Here is a 24,765-nt window from a genome sequence, read left to right as displayed (position 1 = left end):
GTCACCTGCTGGGAGGCCCTTTCCTTCGTGAGAACCAGGCTGACCTATTCTGCCAGGGTATGGAGGCCCATGTGCTTCCCTGACCAGCCAACCATTCCGTGGAGGAGGGAGAGAGGCCCTAGCGTCCGCAGCCGGCTCCGAAGAGGAGGTAGAGCCGTGCTCGCATAGCCACGCGTTGTGCTCTGTCGCCCCCTGGTGTCCTATTTAGAAATGAGTCGCAATGTGGGGCTCTGACCTACCTTTCTTTTGGAGTGACTCCGGCCTTCAGAAATACCGCCACCCATAAGGCTGTGCACTTCAGCCCTGTCCTCCACGTCTGAGGGTGGCGGGGACCAGTCCTGGGGATGGGGGTGCACAAGGGACTCCAGTTCATGGGCAGCTGGGGGGCTGGGGGGGCCAAGCCGAGCTCTGGAGTACAGCGCGGGATTCCCAGGGGTGGCGGTGGAGGACAGGCCTGGGAGGGATTCCCTGGAAGGGAAGACGGAAAACAAGGCATAGCGGTCAGAGTAAGGGGTCGGGGCGGGCCTGGGATCAGGTTCCTGCCCATCTCTGGGACTTGCCTCCCTGGTCTGTGCAATGAGTAAGAAAAACTGCTATTGTTCAAAACAGCCTGATGCTATAAACAGGGCTCTTCTTCCCTTGGCTCCAGGCATCTGGAGATTTGGGGCCGCTCTTTCCAAGATGCTGGCAGCTACAGAGGAAGTAAGAGCCAGGCAGTTCTGTTGGCCTTGCTGAGGGGGGTAGCCTGGGGCTCCCCTAAGTCCACTCCCCATTCTCATGAGGACATCATCCCTGATTCCTTCATCCCAGAGTCCTAACTTTAACGGGGGTCCTGGGAGTGCCACGGGCAAGTCATGGCCACTTTCCCTGATGGCCCATTCTTTAGCCCTTCCTGGAAGTCTCCCTTTCCTGAAGTCAGACTGGCTCCCCTGCTCACCTGTGGGGGCTGCGGCGCAGGCCAGCACACATGCAGGCCAGGAGGCAGAGGAGGCCCAGGCAGACACCCACGATGATGCCCGTGACTGAGTGCATGTCCAGTGAGTCTGGTGGAAGAGAGAGAGGCACAGAGCAGGTCAGGACAGAAGAAGGGCACAGGGCATAGATCAGGACTATCCATAGCTTTCTCAGGAGACACCAGCTGGACCCTCACCCTTCAGATGCTCACAATCTTCTGACACAAGGACAGGAGGGCTCTGAGCCTCACAAAAACTACTACTACCTCTCCCTCTGACTGTCCTCCCCAAAACACACCCAGAAGTTATGGTCTCTCTGCCTCAAACTGGCCTTTGGTGAAGCACGTGTTGCCTGTTCCCAGGGCTGTTGCATGGGTGTGCAACATGTGCAGGTGCGCAGACCCCATGCTTGGTTGGGCCCCACGCTTGGATGGGCCCCACGCTTGGATGGGCCCCACGCTTGAGTTAATGCTCTGCTGTCACCACCTTAAAATTCGGATTTTTTTTTTTTTTTGAGACAGGGTCTTGCTCTGTCACCTAGGCCGGAGTGCAGTGGCATGAACACGGCTTGCTGTAGCCTCAACCTCCTGGGCTCAAGTGATCCTCCTACCTCAGCCTCCCAAGCAGCTGTGACCACAGGCATGAGCTACCACACCCAGATAATTTTTAAAATTTTGTGGAGACAGGGTCTCACCATGTTGTCCAGGCTGGTCTCCAACTCCTGGCCTCAAGTTATCCTCTCATCTCAGCCTTCCAAAGTGCATGAGCACTCTGGATTACAAGCATGAGCCACCATGCCCAACCTTTAGTTTTTTTTTGAGACGCAGTCTCGCTCTGTTGCCCAGGCTGCAGTGCAGTGGCATGATCTCGGCTCACTGCAACCTCCTCCTCCCGGGTTCACGCCATTCTCCTGCCTCAGCCTCCGGAGTAGCAGGGACTACAGGCATCTGCCACCACACCCGGCTAATTTTTTTTTATTTTTTATTTTTAGTAGAGACAGAGTTTCACCATGTTAGCTAGGATGGTCTTGATCTCCTGACCTCGTGATCCGCCCACCTCGGCCTCCCAAAGTGCTGGGATTACAGGCGTAAGCCACCGCGCCCGGCCGTCCGACCTCTAATTTTTAAAATAAGGGATAGCACCTTTTCATTTTGCACTGGGCCCTGGAAATTATGTAGCCAGTCCTGCTGTCCACCTCCACCCCATAAAGCTCATCACTTCACCAAGTTAATCCTCCAATCAAAGCAATTTCCCAAAGAAACTGGTCTCTAAAGCCAGTCCCAGCTGGATGCAGTGGCTTACACCTGTAATCCCAGCACTTTGGGAGGATGAGGCAGGTGGATCACCTGAGGTAAGGAGTTTGAGACCAGCCTGGCCAATGTGGTGAAACCCCGTCTTTACTAAAAAATACAAAAATTGGCTGGGCATGGTGGCTCACGCCTGTAATCCCAGCACTTTAGGGGGCCAAGGTGGGCGGATTACGAGGTCAGGAGTTTGAGACCAGCCTGCCAACATGGTGAAATCCTGTCTCTACTAAAAATACAAAAATTAGCTGGGCATGGTGGTGTGTGCCTGTAATCCCAGCTATTTGGGAGGCTGAGGCAGAAGAATCGCTTGAACCTGGGAGGCGGAGGTTGCAGTGAGCCAAGATCACGTCATTGCACTCTAGCCTGGGCAACAAGAGTGAAACTTCATCTCAAAAAAAAAAAAAAAGCCAATCCCCCACAAACCTGACCTCTGAACCAAGTTATCACTGAACCACACCTATTTCCCCTTCACATTTGCTCTGCCCCCACCAAACCTGGAGGACGGCTGTGCAAAACAATGAAATTGTAGTTGTGTCCACAGGCAGGGGCTTGGAAGTCAACTCCAGGGGCTTCTGGGAAACCTGGGCTGCCCTGCGCTCATACCTGACAGCTTCTCCTGGAGCGTGATCACATCCTGCAGGCGGGAGAAAGGCCCAGGCCCCACCTCTGTGCGCGCCCCCATCTTGAAGAAGTACCGAGTGTCGCTCTCCAGGCCATGGACCTCAGCACTGAAGATGTTTCCTGGGGGTGAGGGAGGCAGGGAGAGCAGGGATGGTGGACGGGGTGGGTAGATGCAGAGGTGGGCAGGGAAGTGGGACTGGGAAAGTCTGCTCTCCACTTAGGCAGCAGCTTCTGCCTGCTTCTCCCAGAAGCCCCTGGAACAAACCCCAGCACTGTTCTCACTGCTGGAAGCGGGAGAGGCTGGGAAGCTCTTGCACAGGTGCCCTGGGGCGGGAGCCCTCACCCTCCGTGGTGAGCAAGGTCCACTGGTGCTCAGGCTGCGTGTGGTTGTTGCTGTACAGGATCAGATACTCCACGATCTCCCCGTTGGGCTCTGTGGGGGGGCACCAGTGCAGCCGAACCGTGGACGGTGTCAGGGGGCTCAGTCGCAGGTCGGATGGGGGTGTGGAGGGCCCTGGGGTACAGGAGAGGAGATGGGGAGAGACGTCAGAGCTGGGGGACAGAGCATGAGGACATGACCTCCCTTCTTCCTCCTTCATGGAACAAGCCACAAAGCGAAGATGAGGTCTGGTTTCTAGTTGGGGAATTCTAGAAAACAGTGTGTGTGGTTGGAGGGACTTAACATTCCTCCCCTCCCAGAAACTCTTCTGCCCTCAGCTCTGCCCAAACCTTGGGGTTCTGAGGTATGTTTCTTGCTGCTGGGGCAAGAAGGAGTTGGGTAAAAGATGGGTTGGTGGCAAGGGGCTGGGAGCCACTCACGGTCAGGCAGGGTGGAACGCTCCACCACAGAGCCGAAAGGCCCATCCATGTCCACGCCGTGAGACTGCACTGCAAACTCGTATTTGGTGAATGGCTTCAAGCCGCCAATGAGGATGTCTTCTCCAGAACTGCTAAGGCAAGAAACGTGACTGGTGCTCGCAGGCACACTCTCCCAGCAGGGCAGACCCCTCCAAATCTACTCCCCTGCAGTCAGCCCCAGCCCCAGTCTCTACCCTGGGAAGGGAAGCTGCTCCCTGGCCCGGAGGCCACTACCACCACCCAGGGACCTACAGAGAAGTCTGGATGTATGCTGCTCTGAGTCCAATCTCGAAACCAGGCCCCTTCCTCCAGGAAACCTTCCTGGATTAATCCAAGTTATTCTCCACCTATGGAATCATCTCCGATGCATCTTTTCTTTGGCTTAATTTTGCCTTCATGGCAATTGTATATATCAGTTGCTTTTTATGCGACTTTCCTCTCCCAAACCTCAGGCTCCTCAGGCTCTGTCTCCCCATCTGACAGGGTGGAGGGAGCAGCTCTGAGGACAGGGGCAGGGTTCTCTTCACCATCAGACTGGGAGCCCTCTGAGGTTGGAGAAACAGGTCTGTCCTGTGTCACATTCTCCAGAGTTTGAGAACAAGGCTCTGTTGTGAGGGGACGGGATTGGATGGCCTCCTCGCTACCATCTAGTCAGCAGGCAAGGACGTGGACCCTGTGCAGCCCCTCTGTGTGGCCTCAGTGTAACGGGTGAGCCATGACATGTTCCTGAATCCCAGAGGCCCTTCCCTGATCACCACCTGCTGCCTTCCCACCACCACCCCCCACCTGCTCTTCCTCCCTTCTTTACATTAGTAAAGGCATTAGTCCCCACCTGGTGTAATAGGTGACCAGGGAGGCATTCCTGAGCCCCCAGGGGCTGAAGCGCACAGTGTAGTTGACAATCTTGACTGTGGTGAAGTCTGGCTTTTTCCACCGAAGCCAGATGGATGTGGAGCTGTTTGATTCCGCGTGGACGTGGGCTGGAGGCAGGGGTGGTCCCCTCTGGATAGGCATGTCTGAAAGGTGAAAACTAGAGTGTGAGGAAGGGAGGAAGGATATTCATCCTTAAATATGTATAGTGGTTTACAGTTCCCAAGGCTGTTTCTTTGACCCTCTCCTTTGATCCTGTGAGTTGAGTGGCATCATTCCTACTTCACAGATAAGGCAATTGAGACGTTCAAGAATTTGATTTTTGACTGTGGAACACTAGTCTGTAAGAACGTAATAAAGAGAGAGGCAGCAAATCACAGCAATGAATAACCATGGAACCAGACTCTGGAACCAAGTGCTCTAACACTTACTAGCTGTGTGACCTTGGAGAAATTACTTACCTTCTCTGTGTCTCCATTCACTATTCTAATGATAGTACCTACCTCATGGGGTTGTTATGAGGATTAAATTATTTAATATTTTAAAAATAGATAGGAAATTGAAATATAATAAACACTATATTTATAAGTGTTTATTTTAGAAACATAAACCCCAAGAGAGCAGGAACCTTATTTGTGTCGTCCACCACTAAATTCCCAAAGCAGCTGGCACTTAGTAGACACTCAGCGAAATATTTGCTGAATGAAGAAATGAACAAACTGGGCCGGGCGCGGTGGCTCACGCTTGTAATCCCAGCACTTTGGGAGGCCGAGGCGGGCGGATCACGAGGTCGGGAGATCGAGACCACGGTGAAACCCCGTCTCTACTAAAAATACAAAAAAAAAATTAGCCGGGCGTGGTGGCGGGCGCCTGTAGTCCCAGCTACTCGGAGAGGCTGAGGCAGGAGAATGGCGTGAACCCGGGAGGCGGAGCTTGCAGTGAGCCGAGATCGCGCCAGTGCACTCCAGCCTGGGCGACAGAGCGAGACTCCGTCTCAAAAAAAAAAAAAAAAAAAAAAAAAGAAATGAACAAACTGGAATTAGAACTCAGCTGGGTGTGTTGGCTCACACCTGTAATCCCAGCACGTTGGGAGGCCAAGGTGGGTGGATCACCTGAGGTCGGGAGTTCGAGACCAGCCTGGCCAACACGGTGAAACCCCGTCTCTACTAAAAATACAAAAATTAGCCAGGTGTTGTGGCGCACATCTGTAATCCCAGCTGCTCAGGAGGCCGAGGCACAAGAATTGCTTGAACCCAGGAGGCAGAAGTTGCAGTGAGCTGAGATCACACCATTGCACTCCAGCCTGGGCAACAGAGTGAGACTCTGTCTCAAAAAAAAAGAACCCAAGCTTCATGGCTTCTGGTTGAATACTCCCTCTGCTAAACCACATGGCTGGGAAGTTAGGGGTGAGGGAGTGTCATGATGGGCAACTGAGGTGTCCAATGCAGGGCCACAAGGCAGTGTAGTGCAGTGGAAAGAGTTTTGCCTGGAAACCAGGAGTCCCGGTTCTAGCCTAGACTCTGTGCGACCTTGGACAAGTTCCTTTTCCTCTCTGAGCCTCAGTTTCCCGTTAGGTCACACAGGGATACTCACTCTTCTTAGACTTGAGAGATAGTCTGATAGTGTGATGTAGACAAATGTGTTTTAAAAAAACTTGTTTTACAGTCAAACTTGGGGTCAGGAGTTACTGACCAACCACAGGGTTTCCCTCTGTTCAAACTTTGGAAATCAGCACTATTCATGGCTAATGAAAATAAGGTGGCAGGCCTAAGACAGTGAACAAACAAGCTTCTCTCCGTGACAGAGGCTCTCTGGAGCTAAAAGAGGACCCCTGATCTTAGGAGAATGGGTTTGGGCATGAGCTGAGGCTACTAAAGTGCCTATTCACCAGGCTGGCCCAAAGGAAAAGAAGAGGAAGCGGCTAGCAGAACCCTCACCTGAGCCCTCCCCACCTTCTTCCCCCACCACCCTCACCTGGTGCGGGCGCCTTCTCCGTCTTGCCCTTCCACACTGCTGCATAGCCGTCCTCATGTTTGTTGAATGCCACGAGCTTCACCTCGTACAGCCGGCCAGGGACTGGGGAAGGTTACAGGGCTTAATGGCTAGGGGGACATCTGGGGTCACTCTCCCGTCCACAGAGAGCGTCCCATCTCTAACTCCTTCACACAGCTTGCCCAGTCCCCACTGAAACTACATCCCTCCCTCCCCGTCCCCCCAGCCCTCCTCACCTAGCTGGGTCAGCTCATACTGCTTCACTTTCTTCTTGAGCCGGACAGGCCCCACATCCCAAGCCTGGTCTCCATGGCCCCCTGGTGGGCGATCGCCATTGGCCTCCTCCTCAGCCCCCACCTCCCGCCAATATAGTTTGTAGCCAGAGATCTGGGTGGGGTGAGGGGGTGGCTGCCATGACACGACCAGGGACTCCATCTTTGCCTGCACCTTCAACTCTGCAGGGGCAAAAGGGACTGGGGGGCAGAGGAGCAGGATGGGAAAATTAAGGAACAGAATGCAGAATGAGGAGAAGGAGACCAGGGATAGGAGACAGGGAAGAGGCATGAGGAAGAGGGAGGAAGATGGCATTCAGTGAGAGCCTTGCCAGCATTCTCCCAACACATCACCACTCAGCCACCACTCTAAGTGCCAGTCCTGGGCTCGGTCTAGAGGTGAACTCACTGTTCTACACGCACAGAGTGCAGGGCATGCAGGGGTGTCTGCTGGGCATTTGCAAAGGGGTCAGCAAAGAGCACCTCTGGAGCAGGCTGATAGCACCTGGCACAGAATCGGCCTCTGTGAAGTCTTCTGAAGGATCAAACATCAGGGGCAGTGGGGGTGGTGGTTGCTGAGGCCAGGAAGGAGGGACGCCACCGTTACAGTAGGGAGACCCTCTTGAGAGTGAGGAGCTTGCAATGTGTCAAACACTGTCCTATGCACTTTGTATAGGTATTATAACTTTATTCTTGCAACCCTCCAAAATAGTGAAAATACCGCAACCTTCACTTTACAGATAAGAAAACTGAAGCTCAGAGAGTTAAGTAATTTACCCAGTGTCGCATAGAGAGCACACAGCCCGGTTTGGTCAGCATTTAATCACTCTTCTATTGGGCCTCTCAACAAAAACAATCATCATCACCATCATCCTCGAAGCAGCTACAATTCAATGAGTTTTTATGTACTAAGCACTTTAGTTACAATACATTATTCAACCTCATGCCACTCCTGGGCAGTAAATGAAGCCTCAGAATGGTTTGTCCAAGATCACACAGCAAATCGAAGGGGCACCAGATCCCAGCCCTTCACCTCTGCACCTAAGCCTCACTCGCCCATCAAGTGCAGGGAGCCATGGAAGGTCTCTGATGGAGGGCGGGGCCAGGGGGTGGGGTGCTGGCTCCCAAGGACACATGCACACCCACACAGTCACACACACACTGTCCTGTCTCTCCTCTAACCCCGTACCGTGGCTCTGGTTGTGCATACTGGGCGTCCTGTGCTGCATCCACTGGGAGGGGGCCCCGAAGCCGGCTGCTGTACCAGCCGAAATCCGTACTCGGTACACCTTGTTTGGCTGAAGCGAGTTCAGCATAAGCTGTGTCTCATTTCCTCGCACCTCAGTGGAGAAAATCTGATCTGCAGGGACAGAAAAGGTGGGCTGCTGGGTAGCCACCTGAGGAACAGGATCCTAAACCCCCCTACATGGCTCTTCCACCTCACATCCTGGTTCCTCCATGCCCATGGGAGCCTGAGGCGTTCTCAGCACTGACCCCTCAGTGCCTGGGCAGATTCTATGGCTCCAGGGTTGACGCTTGAGCCTCCAACTCTGGCTGATGCAGGCCATCAGCCTGGGCTCAGCTGCAGGGAGAATGATGGCAGGCTTTCCCCGTTTCCCCAGGAGCTGTCAATGACCATCCCCTGCCAACACACACACACACACGGGAGGCAGACACAAGGGGCTGACCATGAAGGCCAGCAAGAACGCCTGGCTTCCAGAGCCCTGAGGGCCACCGTGGCCACTTCCTCACCCTTCCCTCCTTCCTCACCTTTCCCTCCTTCCTCACCCTTCCCCTGGTCCCTCAGCTACCTTCCTTCTCCTAACTTTTTATCCTTTTATTTTTTTCTGATTCAGAGTTCTGCTCTGTTACCCAGATGGGAGTACAATGGCACGATCACAGTTCCCTGCAGCCTTGAATTCCTGGGGTCAAGTGATCCTCCCACCTCAGCCCCCCATTTCCCAGAAAAGGAAACTGAGGCAGGGACTCAGTAGAAGTACACACTGCAGCTGTAGAGGGGTTGGGGTGAGAGCCCAGGCCTCCCTCTGCCTTAAGCTAGGCCCCTGTCTTCCCTTTTCATTCCTGCCCAGACCCCTGTTTTTCAGGTTCACCCTTCCCCAACCCCTACTCTGCTTCCTTTCCTCTGACTCCCCTAGCCTGCTCAGGTCTCCAGCAGCCCTGACCACTCTTCAGGTTGATCATTCCCATACATGCCTGCAGCCCACCTGCCCCCACTCACCTTCCTTTCCCAAACCGTATTCTATCTTGTACTTCACCACCTGCCCATTGCTCAGGCTTGGGGGCAGGGGCAGCCACGCCACCCTGATGTCCGAAGGGTTGGGGCTGGACAGGGAGAGCTGGGGTGCTGCACTGGGGACTGAGACAGAAGAACATCAGCGTGAGCTCTGCTCCACCGACGTGGAAGGTGAGGCTCGGGAGCGGTCAGAGACTTGCCTGGGTCACACAGCAAGTCAGAAGTAGGCCAGGACCAGGATCTGAGGGAGGAAAGGGAGCTTCTCAGGGGAGCCCCAAGCTGAAGGATGAGGGGACATCTTTCCCACCCTGAAGCTGGAAAAAGTCTTGGAGCACAATCTTCCACGTCTGATGGGTTAATGTCACTGGCCCCTACCCCAGCTGGATGGCACATAGGTGTCAGCGAGAACTGCATGACACAGAATCATCACAAGACCTGGGCTTAAGTCCCAGCTGAACTACTGACCTGGGCACATCATTCTCATTTTCTGGGCCTCAGTTTCCCCAACTGTAAACTGAGGAGAAGAACCCCTGCCCACTCTCTTAGAGGGCACAAAAGATGATATGAGCAGGTAAAAATGCCTTTACCTTAGTAAAGAGAGGGTGAGCTCCCTTCCCCAGAGAATTCTCTTTACCCCAATCTGCCCATTGCGGGTTCAGAGGCCCTACCATCATCCAGTGTGTGCACCAGTGCTGGGGTGGAGGTGCGGCTGGCTCCCAGCTGGGAGTAGGCCACCACGTAGAACTCATAATCTGTGTTGGGTTCCAGGTCCCGAACCTGTAGTTCTGTGGTGTCGTTGTTCACTGCAAACTGGTATTCCACATTGTCCATGCCTGGTGACACGGGGGACAAGGGGACTGTCATAGTACCACCCCTCAGTGCTGGCTAGCTGGAGACTGTCTAGGAATCCTTCATATTGTCCTGGTGTCTATTTATAGCTAAATCATCCCAGATAATCTGAGCTGGAGTGTATAAACTCCCTCAGCTTCCTGTCTCAGTGTATTAATTCCTCCACTGGTTAGGGAGTGCTTTCTGGAAATGACCCCCCTCTCCAGTTAGTTAACTGGCATGGGAGGTGGCTCCAGGAACGTCCTCTCCCTCCTCTCTCAACAAATATGACTGAGGGAAGCAGTGGCCTTTCCAGCGCCAGTTACCTAATCCATACCTACCATACCTATGCGGGTCTCTCCTATGGGCTCCTACCCCAGTCCATCCTCGCCGCAGAGGTAGCCATCAGGCAACCCTTCGGTCATCCGACCTGAACCCCTCCCGGCTGCGCCCCGCCGGGGCCTGCGCTGGTGCATCCGGCCCCAGGCCGACGTACCCCGTGCCTTCTGGTAGTGGAGAGAGAAGCCGATGATCTGCTCGCTGTGCAGCTCGGGCCGCTCCCAGGCCACCAACACAGCGGAGCTACTCAGTGGCGTAGCGGTGACCCGCGTGGGGGCGCTGGGCAGCCCCTCGCGCACTACCACGGCCAGCGACGCGGCAGCGCACGCCATTCCCGCGCTGTTCTCAGCCACGCACTGGTAGTAGCCGGCGTCCTGCAGGCCGATCTGTGTGATGACCAGGCTGCCACCGCCGCCCTGGACCTTGACGCGCCCGTTGGGCCGCAGCGGCGCCCCGTTGTGCAGCCAGCGCAGCGCTGGCCGCGGCTCCCCCGACGCGCGGCACACGAAGCGCGCTGTGCTCGCCCGCGTCCGCGACAGCGCCTCGGGCGCCTGAGTGATGGCGGGAGCCGCTGGGGGCGCGAGGGGCGACGCTGAGCGCGGGCTCCCGCCACTAAGGTCTCTGCCCCTCCCCCCAGTACCCCAACCCTGCCCCCCACCGCCCTCCCTCGCTCCCCTTCCAATCACTCTAACCTCTCCCTGATTCACCCTTTCCAAACTACTCCGGCTCAGCGCAGACCTACCCTTTCTTCTCCCCATTTACCCCAGCCCCACAACGACCATTCTCTTTCTCTCCCAAAACTGTCCCCAGGCCTTCTCAGCCTCCCCTAAATATCGCTCCTCCCGGATCTAACCCCACCCCTAATTTACCCATCTCCTTCCTCCCTGCCCTCCGATGTCTCCCACACCTACCAGATCAACCCTGCCCCCCAGTTTTCTTAGTACCACTCAGATCACTCCACTATCCCCCCAATAACCCCAGTCCCAGCTCCCCGCTAATCACCCGCGCCAGGCTCTAATCACCCCTCTCCCTCCATCCCAGACTCAACGCCCCGCACTCCGTCCTCCAGTTACCTGGTCCCCATCCCTCGCCCCACCTCCGCCTTACTAGGGACTCCTCCCTGAGTTCGTCCTCCAGGAGAGCGCCTGAGTCCCCCCAGCACACCCACCCGTCCACCTCCCCCTGCTCTATTCACCCCAGCCCCAGCTAACCCGCTCCCTCCGCCCTTCGGCCCGCCTCACCCAGCACGCGGAGCTCGGCGGCGGCAGTGGCGAAGTCGCGCGTGCGGGGCTTGTTGGCGCGGCAGACGTAGACGCCGGAGTGCCAGGGCTGCGCGCTGGCAATTAGTAGGTTGGTGCGGCCCAGGACGATGACATCTGTGGAGATGGGCTTCCCGTCTGGGGAAGGAGAGGGAGACGCGCTGGAGGGGACGCTAGGGACTGCCCTTCCATTCACTCTCCGGACCTCAGGAACACTCTGCACCCGGGTAAAGCAAACACAACCATCCCTGGGCCGAATCTCATTTTCTCCTCTTGCCGGGACTCTCCGAGCCCGGCTGTCTCCATCTGTAAGGGGGAATTAGCCCTTAACTGGCAGGGTTTCCATGAGGATTGAAAGAATGTGAGAACCCCTGGCACAGTGCAGGCATATATTGACAATAGGTACTCAGCACACTCGTCAGTTTTCATTACTGTATTCATTTCTCTCAAGAAGGACATGCTCCTTCCCTGGGATCCCAGCCCAGTACTATGATGAAGCTAGGGCTGGTAAGGTCGGACCAAGCCAACGATTCCATTGCGCACAAATTTTTATCTCAATGTGAAATGAAAACCACTTAAAAAGTCCTTGCCTTGTAGACATGAACAGAAAATCTAGAGAAGCAATGCAGAAAGCCAAGAAACACATAAATGTTCAACTTCATGTCATCAAAGAAAGGCACTTCAAAACAGATGTTAGGCTGGGCAAGGTGGCTCATGCCTGTACTCTTGGCACTTTGGGAGGCTGAGGTGGGAGGATCACTTGAGACCAGGGGTTCAAGACCAGCCTGGGCAACATAGTGAGACTCCGTCTCTATGAAAAAAAAAAGATATTAAAACATAGATGTTAATTTTCACCCATCAACTTGAGAACATTTTTAAAAATAGTAAATTGCAATGCTGGAGAAAGGACCATAAAGGAGCTTCACCGAGGCCTTGAAGCCAAGGATTCCATTTATGTGTGCCTGTCCTAGGAAGATGATCAGAAGTACAGGCAAGTATTTGTGAACAGAGCAGATCACTGCAGTGTTAACTGTAACAGCGGATAACTGGAAAGGACTTAAAAACCCAACAGCAGGAACTGGTGAATTACATTATAGCTATATTTAAAGTATGGAATATTAGTCATTACAATTTTTTTGAAAAAGTTTTAAAGATGGAGAAATGCTTATGGTATACTGTTGAATGAAAATAGGACTTGGAACTGTAAATGCAGCACATGTTCTCAATTTCAGGGAGAAAACTGTACATATGCATAGAAAAAACTGAAATAAGGTATACTGGTACATAAACAATTTTTATCTCTGAGTGGTGGAGTGCTTTCTGCATCTATTTTTTTCCTAGTTTTCTACGGTGAACATGTACAACATTTGCAGTCAGAAAACAAAACAGCCAGACACAGTGGCTCACACCTGTAATCCCAGCACTTTGGGAGGCCGAGGCGGGTGGATCACTTGAGGTCAGGAGTTCGAAACCAGACTGGCTAACATGGCAAAACCCCATCTCTACTAAAAACACAAAAATAAGCTGAGTGTGGTGGTGCATGCCTGTAATCCCAGCTACTCGGGAAGCTGAGACAGGAGAATCACTTGAACCCAGGAGGCGGAGGTTGCAGTAAGCCAAGATCATACCACTGCACTCCAGCCTGGGAAACAGAGCAAAACTCCGTCTCAAAAAAAAAAAAAAAGAGACCGAGAGAGAAAGAAAATAAAACAAGCCGGGAGCAGTGGCTCACGCCTGTAATCCCAGCACTTTGGGAGGCCAAGGCCGGCAGATCATGAGGTTGGATCACGAGGTCAGGAGATGGAGACCATCCTGGCTAACACAGTGAAACCCAGTCTCTACTAAAAATACAAACCATTAGCCAGGCGTGGTGGCGGGCGCCTGTAGCCCCAGCTACTCGGGAAGCTGAGGCAGGAGAATCGCTTGAACCGGGAGGCAGAAGTTGCAGTGAGCAGAGATCAGGCCACTGCACTCCAGCCTGGGCGACAGAGCGAGACTCCATCTCAAAAAACAAAACAAAACAAAACAAAACAAAATCAAAAACAAAAAACCCATGCCCCTTCCCTGAATTAGTGGAGAAAGTTCCTGGAAAGAAAGCAGTGCTTGGGGTCAGGAATGAAGCTCCTTTCCAGCCCTTCTCTTCCTAGGTGTTAGGATCCTCCGGGACAGCAATTCTCAAATCCGTACTGTGCACACGAATCACAGATTAGCAGGAGACCTTGTTAAGATGTAGAGGCCTAAGGCAGGGCCCCAGATTCTGCATTTCTAACTAGTCATAGGTAGTAGAGCTGAAGAGCACACTTTCAGTTGGAGAACCGGGCGCAATGACTCATGGCTGTAATCCCAGCACCTTGGGAGGCCAAAATGGGTGGGTTTGAGCCCAGGAGTTTGAGACCTGCCTGCGCAACATCTAGAAACCCTGTCTCTACAAAAAAATACGGGCATAGCAGCACATGCCTGTGGTCCCAGCTACTCAGGAGGCTGAGGTAGGAGATCACCTGAGCCGGCAAAAGGTGGAGGCTGCAGTGAGCTGTGATTGCACCACTGCACTCCAGCCTGGGTGACAGGCAAAAAAAAAAAAAAAAAAAAAGATTCCTGGATCACGACTCTCCACGGTGAAGAAAGGAGTCTGCAGTTTTAGTAAGTCCTCTGGGTGACCCTGATGCATAATCAGGAATTAAGAAATATTGACATTAGAACTTCTAGGTGATACCACAAGTTTATCCCAGTAGTACAAGGGTCCTGCTGGCCCCCTAAGTAGGCAAGTGTCACAGGTCCAATGAGGCAGTGCAGGTCAGATAGGTGCGAAAATGCCAGCACTGTTCTATTTTATCAGCTCAGTGGTGGGTACATATTAATAGTTGTTCAATTTATTTTCTTTAAACTATATATATTCATGATGTAGACTTTTGAGTATGAGATATAAACTTACATTTTTAAAGATGTATAGAGTAATAGAATGAGTTGGGGAAAGGGGTAAAGAGAACTGGATTTAAAACTTACTTCTGCCATCAACTTGGGACAAGTCACTTTTTAACAACAAATGGAAACAAAAATAACCCTTGCTTTCTTTTTACAGGACTGTAGGAAGTGGTGTACCAAAAAGAGAGCAGACTTGAAAGCTTGGGTCCCGGTTCTTCCACCTGCCTCTCTGAGCCTCAGTTTCCTCATCTGCCCACTGGGAATAATAGTTTTGGCCCCTCCTCTCCCCAGAGGGCTCTTGGAGGCTGACAGGAGAACAGGTGTGAAAGTGCTTAGGAGACTGCACAGTGAAATTTGGCGTTACCCTGATGGCATCTCCAGTCACTCAGTGGCACTTCTCCCTTGTAGCCTGATACTGTCAGACCTCTCTTCATAGATGTGTGTTTTCTATCCCTCACTAGACGATGAGTTCAGAGGGCAGGGTCCCTGCCTCTCTGTGTTTTGTTCACTGTGCCCAGCATGATGCCAGTCACACAAAGGCAGCAGTATGCTGGGGTGGACCCAGAGCTGGCCTTATAGTTACACGGACCAACAGAGGGGTCTGGTTCCACCTAACTCACTGGCTGTGTGGCACCTTCCCAGCTCTCAAGTGCTCACTTGTAACACCGTTGTGAGGAACAGAAATGTGTAATTATGGTGGAGAACCTAGCTCAGCACCTGGCCTCAGGAGGGCTGCAATAACCGTTCTGTAAGTGGCAGCCTGGAAGTGCTTTTGTAAAGCACATGCTACACAGAGTGACAAGGAAGTCTGTCCAGTTCCCCACGCAGCTCCGACCTTGACCACCACACCCAGCCCTGGGAAAGGAGTTCCTGCCACACCAGAAGGTTGGTGACCACTGGGTCGTCACCCATACATCCCCCTGACTTAGGGGCATGTGAGATACCACATCCCTCCCTTCCCATGCCCTCCTTCTTCCACCCCCTCCACTCACCTTGTCGGACCCAGGACACAAAAGGGGTGGGGTCAGCTGAGGCCACACATTCCATCACCACACTCTGGCCAGACACCACTGTGGTGTTCTCTGGGGCTGCCACAATGACCACGTCCTGCCCCCTGGTGGATGCCAGGAACCCTGGCAAGAAGACAGACCAGCAGGCAGCCTTACCATTAGGCATTTACCATGCGATACCTCACCTGAGTCTCACAGTAACCTGGTGAGGTGGTACCGGGGGGCAGCAGCAATGATTCCATCTGTCAGATGGGGGACGTAGCCATAAAATTCAGCAGGGCTGGGACTGGACCTCTGAGCTGTTTCTTTTAGAGCCAGAAGAATTGCCTGGGCTTCAACTCAGCACCAGAGAAATGATTAGACAGACCCACACCTACCTCAATTCTTCCCTCCCAAATGCAACCCACCGTCTAGGCAGAGGACTGTCAGGGTCATGGGCAAAGCACCAGACTTGGAGTCAACAGTTATAGTTTCTAGTTCCAGCACTGCCATTAACGCACTGGGTGACCGTAGGCAAATCCCTTCTCCAAAGGGCCTTGGATTTCCCAGTGGAAAAGGCAGACAGTGGGCTTGAGTTTCTGCCTGTGCGGCAGCTCCCTAAACCCTGATTTCCTGCCAAGTTCTTTGTGTGACCCTGGCCCCCTGGGTGGAGTGGTGAATATCTGGATTGTCCAGCAGGTGGAGGCAGAGACCCCTAGAACAGAAGAGAGACGACACCAGACTGGGAGCAGCCCACCAGCTAAGCCCAGAAGGAACACGGTGGGGACGGGGTGGGAGTGCGGAGAGTGGGTGGGAGGTAGGAGGGATGCATGGCAAAGGGAAGCAAGGGAGGGGCCCCTGGGGGAGGCTTGAAGTGAGATCTGTTGAGCACCTGCCAGGTGCCAGGCACTTTGCATTCTTATCTCAAGGACTCTTCGAGCCTCTCTGAGCTGGGCATTTGATAAGGAGCCCAGGGTCACGCAGATGGTGAGCAGAGAAGCCAGGATTCAAACCAGGTCTTTCCAACCCCAAAGACTGTGCCCTTCCTAATCCATCACACTGGGTCAAGAGCTTTTCAAAGAAACGAGTAAAGGATAAGAACACTAGGCCACAGGGAGCCAGATTTGCAAGGCACAGAAAGCAGAGAGGGACGAATCCACCAGTGCCTGAACCCCTCAGCGACTATAGAAGGGCAGGAGAGAAAGGGGCAGGGACCAGGGCTTCCAGGCACTGACACTGCCTCAGATGCCTCGCATCCCCACCTCTGTCCCCAGCCTTCTACACTGCATCCAACCAGAGGGCACACAGACTCTGCATGAAGAGAGGAGCCCTGCCCTGGGAGTCTGGGGTCTTGTGTTCCAGCCCAGTTCTTTCTTCCCTGGTTTGCTGGGTGGCAGTACCCTCTCTGGGCTTCATCGCCTCACCTGTCAATGGGACTAACATTTATCACCTACTTGAAGGCAAGGCCTGGACCCCTGGAGGTCCCTCCCAGCTCTGAGGTGGCTGGTTCCAGGAACCCCCAGGTTTCCCCACCCAGCCAGGCCCCTTACCTCTGCGGGCCACACTGAGTAGGGCCTCCTGGCTGAAGTGCTGGCGAGCTGAGTTGGTGGCCACACAGCGGTAGGGGCCTGCATCACTCTCCTGAACATCCAGAATCTGAAGGACGCCGTTGGGAAGCGTGATGAGCCTTGGGAAGAGGGGAGCAGGCAACTGTGAGGTGGGCGGAGGGCCACAGGGAGGGTGGCTCATGGTAAGTGAAATGCAAATTAAAACTCTAAGATACCAGGCCGGGAGCAGTGGCTCATACCTGTAATCCCAGCACTTTGGGAGGCGAGGCGGGCGAATCACATGAGGTCGGGAGTTCAAGACCAGCCTGACCAACATGGAGAAACCCCGTCTGTACTAAAAATACAAAATTAGCTGGGCGTAGTGGTGCATGCCTGTAATCCCAGCTACTCGGGAGGCTGAGGCAGGAGAATCGCTTGAACCCAGGAGGCGGAGGTTGCGGTGAGCCAAGATCGCACCATTGCACTCCAGCCTGGGCGACAAGAGCGAAACTCCGTCTCAAACAAACAAACAAATAAAAACTCCAAGACACCATTTTCACCTATTAGACTGGTGAAAATCAGAAGGCTTAATAACACTCCATGTGGCTGAGGGAATGGGGCAAGGCACTCCTGCCTCGATGGTGGCCCTGCCCATACACCATCTGTCCAGGGCAAGTTGGTGATATCTCAACATCAAAACTTCTAGGGCTGTATCCCACAGATACTCTCAGACGTGTGCACAAGAGCATATGTTAAACGACATTCACTCCAGCACTGTCTGTGATAGCAAAAGGCTGGAAACAACCCAAGTGTCCATCTGCAGGGTGGGAACTGGCTAAATTGGTTTGGGTACATTCGCACAATGGAATGTTAGGCAGCTGCTAAAAAGGAGGCAGCTCCGTGTATGCTGATAGAGGGCCATCTCCAAATGTGTTCTGGTACAAAACAATATGTTTGGGGACATGTAGGCTTCTATGCTTGCGTATACATTCAATGTTCCTGGTAATAGTGGTTGTCTCTGGCGAGGGGACCTGGGATCCAGGGGACTGAGGGTGGGAAGGACTGACTTTTTATTATATATCCTTGTATACAGTTTGAATTTTTTTTACCCCTTGCCCATATTACCTTCTCCCTCCCTTGATAAAATACTCTTTATTCACACTATCTCATGTGACCCTTAAAACAAGCCCAAGACATAGAGGAGGTCACAACCTCCATTTTACTGGTGAAAAATAGGCTTGGAGGGAGGAGGTATTTTCCCAGGATCTCACAGGTGGAGTAGAGTGAAAACTCGAACCCAAGTCTTCTGGTGCCAAATGTCATATTCATCCTACCTGCCTGTCTCGGCAGCCATTGGATGGCTGAAAATGCCCTTGGAGAGGACGTGGTCTCCAAGCAGACCCAGCCAACACGTATGTTACTTAGAAGGGGCATGATGGATGAGGGTGTTCCCTGCCCTCTGGGCTAAAGAAAGAGAAAGGTCCAGAGACCTTGAGAAACGATGTAATCTGGGATAGGGAGGTCTCCATGGGGGTTGGGATGGTGGAGACCAGAGTGGGCTCTGACCTAAGGAGGGGGTGAATGGGTCCCTCGGAATCCTCCAACTGGGATCCCTACAGGGTCAGCTCCAGGTGGAGAATCCTAGTTTCTCAACAAAGCAAATGGTGCTGGCCTCTGGGATGTAGGCTGGGCCAAGGTCAGAAAGGGAAGGGGGCAGTTGTGCACTTGGTGGAGATCCCTTAGCTCCTGGGGAAGTGGGGTCTAAAAAAATCTAAACATGGAACAGGAGAAGTAGCTCAAAGGCTGGGGAGGAAGAATGTTCTAAACAGGGGCCCTACAAACCTGCCGTGGCCCAAAGACTTAGAGGACTTAGAGAAAAAAAGCATAAATATGCCCTGCTCTTTCCTGCATCACACAGGCAAACCTACCTCTGCCCCTAGCCTTTCACCCTCAGCTCCAACAGCTGTCTACATAAGTGCTGGGGCAGAGCGAGAGAAAGGGACAAGGAGGCAAGTGTGGCTGGAGCGAAATCCTGGGCCAGGACCCAGTCTGCTGCCAGAGAAGAACTGACAGAAAGGACGAATTGGGGAAGGACAAGTAGGACCCACCTAGAAAACAGGCCCCACCCCCATCCATCTAACGTGCTCTTCCTCCAAGACCTTTCTTTCTCCTCTTTTTCTCCCTCGGACTAGCGAGCTGACTATGCTTCTGGGAACTGCCTACATTTCCTAACCGCAATGTTTCTAGGTCTTTCCAGGGAATATCGTGCTCCAAGTACTCAAGAGGTAGTCTCTCCTTTGAAAAAATAACATTCCCTTAATGATGTGATTGAGTGAATGAATGAATGAATGAATGAATGAACAAATTAATGAATGAATGAATTCCTTTCCCCAGATATGGTGCTATTGCTGCAGCCAATAGAGGCAAGATGGAACCACTTTTAGGTTTCATCTAAAATCTTCTCTGGCCTGGCTTTTTGGGAGGCAGAGGCAGGAGGATTGCTTGAGGCCAGGAGTTGGAGACCAGCCTGGGCAACATGGCGAAACCCAGTCTCTACAAAAAATACAAAAATTAGCCAAGGCATGGTGGTGCACACCTGTAGTTCCAGCTATTCAGGAGGCTGAAGTGGGAAGATCGCTTGAGACGGGAGGTAGAGGCTGCAGTGAGCAGCGATTGTGCCACCTCACTCCAACCTGGGTGGCAGAGTGAGTCCCTGACTCAAAAAAATCTTTTGCTTTGCTAAAATGTGTTTTTCGAAGCTCTGTCCTTGGAAAGGTGTTCAAAATATATTAATTAGTGGGGGGAAAAAGTAAAAAAACAGTGTTTATGAAGAAATTCTACTTTTAGAAAATAGAAAAAAGTTATGTTAGGATATATATAGAAAAAGTGAAAGGTGACAAAGCTCGTGTGGTTTATGGGGGTTTTCTGTAGGAGTGGGATTACGGGGGATTCTTATTTATTGCGCCTGTTAAGTATTGAGCCTGTTAAGTGGGGGTTTTTTTTGCAATTAATATGTATCAGTTAGGAAATATAAAAATTTTTAAATGTAAATTGCTAATAGTCTGTGCCCTTGTACACTTTGGTTTGTAACTTGGGCTCTAACACAGAAGCACTGTGACATGGTGGAGAGAACTGGTTTCAATGTAAGTGATTTTAGCAAGTGACATTCCGTATCCAGGCCACAGTTTTCTCATTTGAAAAATGGGTTAAATAATTTCTGTCCTGCCTACTTCACAACACTGATCCTCTTAATGTGTTCTGAGCTCACATTAGATAATGGACATAAACATATTTATGAATTGCAAGCTCTAAACACATGTTTACAATGGTGTAACCCATATACGTATTTCAAAAGACTGCAAGAAAACGCTCAAATTGGTAAAAGCTGTGTTCAGTCAGTAGGTGACTTTTTTCCCCTTTCTGTAAAGTTGATATACTTTACCATTTTAAAAGAAATTCAAATTTCAAATAAAATAAAAGCTACTTATAAAATGAAAAACAATCTCAACTCGAAAGGAAGGGATTATTCTTTTTCCAACCTCAAACCTGAGTCTGCTGCTCCTACCCACAAAAGGCCACTTGGGCCCCGAGGATTAAAGAACACAGAAGAAATGACGCAGCTGCCCTGAATTTCCCAAGGGCCAAGAAGCCCCCACCCTAAGCCCTTGAGATCCACGCAGGGCAAGGGGATACTGGCTGGAAGTCACATGAGATTGACAGAAATGGTAACCACTGGGAGAGGGTAGGGCAGGAGCCATGTTATTTAAGTCCCTTAGTTCCATGTTTCTTAAAATGTGAGTGAATGGCGATAACAAAATGATTTCAAGTGGATCCAGATACATGGCTTTTTATCCTGGAAGTTATATTATTTACTTTTATGGCTATCTTCTATTTATGGCAAGTGTTGCTGGTTTTCCATTTTATTGCAGTGAGATAATGTTCCCTTTTAAAATGTGTTCAAGTTACAAAAGAGCGAGTTGACGTAAAGAAAATTATTAAGTGATTGTGTAAATGGTATAAGTATGGTCACAATTATGAAGGTGGTTTGTGAATACCTGGGATTTGGGAAACATTGCTCTCATTGATTACTGGTTCCTATGGAAGAAAAATTATCCCCTAGATTATCCCCTATAATTAGAAAATAGTATAAGTACCAGGGATTTGCCCTGGGGTCTAGTCTTTACCATCAGTTCCAAACGAAGCACATACACCCTGATGCAGTGTGTTTATTAACTGCACATGTGCACACGTTACACCAAGGCATATGGTCTCCTTCAAACCACTGGGCTGAGTTTATGAATAGCATATTTGTGCATGCACTATATCTGGGCATGTGTAAAAATACATACCTTGGGCATAATCAAGTTGCTGTTTTAGACATTTCTTTATTCCCCCTACACAATGTGCCAGGACATGCAAGCCCAGCTTATTTATAGATGAGGATCACTTTTCAGAGGACTTGGGGGCAAACACTCCCAGAGTCCAGAAACTGGCAGCTCTGGCCTCCTGGATTAGGTTTGTGGCTTCACGGGATGACGCCTGAGCTAGACGTTGGGGGTGGTGGGGAAGTCTGAAACCCACTGGTTTGCTGAGAAGCTTTGGGGAAGTAACTTCTCTGTTCCCAGCCACAGTTGGACTACAGATTTCTAAACCCACCGTTAATTTTTTAAAAAATTAAAGTTGTAATGTGATACAAACTTCTTCAGACCTCACAGTTTCCGCACCCAACCACCAAATGACACCTACCAGAGGCCTGTGTATCCTCCACACAGGTCGCTGGAGTTGACACTCTGAGTACTACGCTGTGTGACCTGGGGCAAGTTATTTCTTCCTCTGTTCCTCCAATCCCTCATTTAACAATCCAGATAAAAATACCTACCATATTCATATGTACAGACCTGGAAGGATGTTCGTCAAGTGGTAAGTGAAAAAAAAAAATTAAAGTTGCAATATAATCCCATTTTTGTTTTTGAAAAAAAAAAAAAAGATGATTTAACAAAAAACCTAGTATGTACAATATAATTAATTATTATTATTATTTTGAGATGGAGTCTTCCTCTGTCATCCAGGCTGGAGTGCAATGGCGTGATCTTGGCTTACTGCAACCTCTACCTTCTGGGTTCAAGAGATTCTCCTGCCTCAGCCTCCTGAGTAGCTGTGTTTATAGGTGCCTGCCACCATGTCCAGCTAGTTTTTGTAATTTTGGTAGAGACGGGGTTTCACCATGTTGGCCAGGCTGGTCTTGAACTCCTGACCTCAGATGATCCACCTGCGTCAGCCTCCCAAAGTGCTGGGATTACAGGCGTGAGCCACAGCACCTGGCCTAAGTTTTGTGTTTTCACTCCAGCCTGTCACCCAGGCTGGAGTGAAGTGGCTCAATTTTGGCTCACTGTAACCTCTACCTCCCGGGTTCAAGTGATTCTCCTGCCTCGGCCTCCTGAGTAGCTGGGATTACAGGCATGCGTCACCATGCCTGGCTAATTTTTTTATTTTATTTTATTTTTTTAGTAGAGATAGGGTTTCACCATGCTGGTCAGGCTGGTCTCGAATTCCTGACCTCGTGATCCGCCCGCCTCAGCCTCCCAAAGTGCTGGGATTACAGGCGTGAGCCACCGCACCCGGCCTAAGTTTTGTATTTTTGGAGAGATGACGTTTCACCATATTGCCCAGGTTGGTCTCTAACTCCTGAGCTCAAGCGATCCACCCGCCTTGGCCATCAAAGTGTTGGGAGTACAGGCATGAGCCACCGTGCCCAGCCATATTGATATGAATTCTAAAAATGCATCTGCTAGGAATATAAGTTAAAAGTAAATAGAGGAAAATGTGAAAATAAGAAATACCTACATTAAAGGATGATTGGAAGGGTTAAGTGAGAAAACATGTAAAAGGCTCAGCACGTGCCTGGCCCAAGGTACACTCCCATTAAGTGGTTCATGTTGTGACTTTCAACATGGGGAGATTTTGCTGCCTTCTGCTACCCTCTCTGGGGGGCATCAGGAGTAGGCTCTCGCTTGGTTCTCTCTTGCCCAGCTCATCTGTTCTGGGTTCATGGAACTCCCAGGAGGCACCCATCATCACACAGTGGTGACAGGCTCCACATTTAGAAAGGCACAGAACTTCAAATGTCAGTGTTAGAAAGGCTGGGTCAGCATTTCCAGGGTTCACCCTCTAGAATGCTCATTCATGGGATGTTAAGGGGCTCCTGGGCAAACGAGCCTAGGAAGTGCTTGGTTAAACAAGGTCAACAGGATTCTCAATACAGCACTTCTCAGGGCCTTGCCAACTCCAGGAGGGAGATTTACAGGCAGTTTACTGTTCTTATTTGATCATAGAATACTTCATTCAAGAAGCATTTAAAGGGACTAACATTCTATAAAGGCCACGCTTTGGGAAACCACAATCTAAATCAACTTTCATTTGTTTCCCCCTTTCATTTTATAGGTGGGAAGGAGAATAGGCTGGGTGAGAAGTGACTCTCTGAGGACCAGTGGGACTAACCCAGCACCAAAGTCAACAGGATCTCTCTCTTTTTTTTTTTTTTTTTTGAGACAGGGTCTTGGTGTGTCACCCAGGCTGGCTGGAATGCAGTGGCATTATCACAGCTCACTGTAGCCTCAACCTCCAAGCGATCTTGCTCAGCCTCCCAAGTAGCGGGGACCACAGGCACCGCACTGCCACACTGGGCTAATTTTTGTATTGTTTTATAGAAACAGGGTTTTGATATTTTGCATAGGCTGGTCTTGAACTCCTGGGCTCAAGCGATCCTCCCGCTTCGTCCTCCCAAAATGTTGGGATTACAGGCATGAGTCACCACAGCAAGCCGGGATCTCTTATGTATGGACCTGTCACCCTCTTCCTCCCTCACAACTGTCCTGTGGCTTTTCTACCCCGAAGTTTCTCCTACAACCCCCATCCTTACCTACACATGGGCAAAAGTCAGAGGAGCTGGGACAATGCAACACAGGCAACAGAAGGTTGGATCCAGGGGAGAAAGGGCAGTGTTTCAGAGCCCGAGGAACCCCACCTCCACCAGGACGGGAGAAGGATCTAGCTGGTAACTACAGCTACCGAGATATAGGGAGAGGACTGCAGGGTGGCTGGGAAAGGCCTTGGAGCCACATTTCCAAAGATATGTAAGAATCCAGGGAGTGATGACTGAGTCATGAGACCAACTCAGAGACCACAGATGCAAATGAGCCTTGTGGTTTCTGGTATGCTGCATACACATCTGGACCTACCCAGGAAGCCACAAGAGGGACCACGTCCAGGGTCTAGCCTCTGCTTCCCTTCTGCCTTGGAAACTCTTCCCTCGGATTTCTCTACCCATCCATTGCCTTTACAGGGAAAGAGGAGAGTGAAAGAGGAAAGACCTCTACAATTCACTTCTCAGAGGGCTGCGCCCCACTGGATGGAATTGAGAGAGGAAGAGAAGTTATGCATCTAGAGTGGAAACTCCGGAGGAACCCTGAAAAGTGAAAACTTTCCCAGCAGCCTCGGGGAGCCCTCAACAGACAACCAACATTCTGCCAGTGGCTCATGGTACAGCTTGGGATAAGCCACAGCTCCTCTCTGGCCCTCAGTCTCCACAATAAAGCAAGTGGTTGGACTAGATGTGCTGGGAAGGACTCTACTACTACACCTACTCAGGCTCCACAGCTCAATGGGTGGCTTTCCTCCCAGGGAGCAAAAACTTCTTGTCCAACTTCTCTTTGGGACTAGACATGAGCCAGGAGTCAGGCGGTGGTTGGCACTCA

At 51.4% G+C, this 24,765-nt stretch overlaps 2 protein-coding genes across 2 annotated transcripts in view; both read right to left on the bottom strand.

Annotated features, from left to right (window-relative positions):
* Window positions 1–2,287, bottom strand: part of CILP (cartilage intermediate layer protein) — a 195,402-nt gene extending 193,115 nt beyond the window's left edge. The window contains exon 1 of the mRNA XM_032175147.2: window positions 2,258–2,287. The gene's annotated coding sequence lies outside the window, so the exon portion shown is untranslated. The remainder of the gene's footprint in view (window positions 1–2,257) is intronic.
* Window positions 1–24,765, bottom strand: part of IGDCC4 (immunoglobulin superfamily DCC subclass member 4) — a 40,607-nt gene that overhangs the window by 3,925 nt on the left and 11,917 nt on the right. Inside the window, exons 5-19 of the mRNA XM_032174288.2 lie at window positions 17,015–17,151; window positions 15,468–15,608; window positions 11,536–11,691; window positions 10,452–10,865; window positions 9,796–9,960; window positions 9,113–9,250; window positions 8,063–8,233; window positions 6,838–7,074; window positions 6,584–6,685; window positions 4,572–4,755; window positions 3,701–3,828; window positions 3,225–3,395; window positions 2,864–3,001; window positions 938–1,043; window positions 240–468 (exon numbers count right to left, since the gene is read on the bottom strand). Of these exons, the coding sequence (XP_032030179.1) occupies window positions 240–468; window positions 938–1,043; window positions 2,864–3,001; window positions 3,225–3,395; window positions 3,701–3,828; window positions 4,572–4,755; window positions 6,584–6,685; window positions 6,838–7,074; window positions 8,063–8,233; window positions 9,113–9,250; window positions 9,796–9,960; window positions 10,452–10,865; window positions 11,536–11,691; window positions 15,468–15,608; window positions 17,015–17,151 (2,617 nt within the window). The remainder of the gene's footprint in view (window positions 1–239; window positions 469–937; window positions 1,044–2,863; window positions 3,002–3,224; window positions 3,396–3,700; window positions 3,829–4,571; window positions 4,756–6,583; window positions 6,686–6,837; window positions 7,075–8,062; window positions 8,234–9,112; window positions 9,251–9,795; window positions 9,961–10,451; window positions 10,866–11,535; window positions 11,692–15,467; window positions 15,609–17,014; window positions 17,152–24,765) is intronic.

Source organism: Hylobates moloch, unplaced genomic scaffold (genome assembly GCF_009828535.3).
Source record: "Hylobates moloch isolate HMO894 unplaced genomic scaffold, HMol_V3 SCAFFOLD_14, whole genome shotgun sequence".
Taxonomy (NCBI): Eukaryota; Metazoa; Chordata; class Mammalia; order Primates; family Hylobatidae; genus Hylobates; species Hylobates moloch.
The sequence above is the reverse complement of the archived record's forward strand: the minus strand, read 5'-3'. Positions and strand labels throughout refer to the sequence as shown.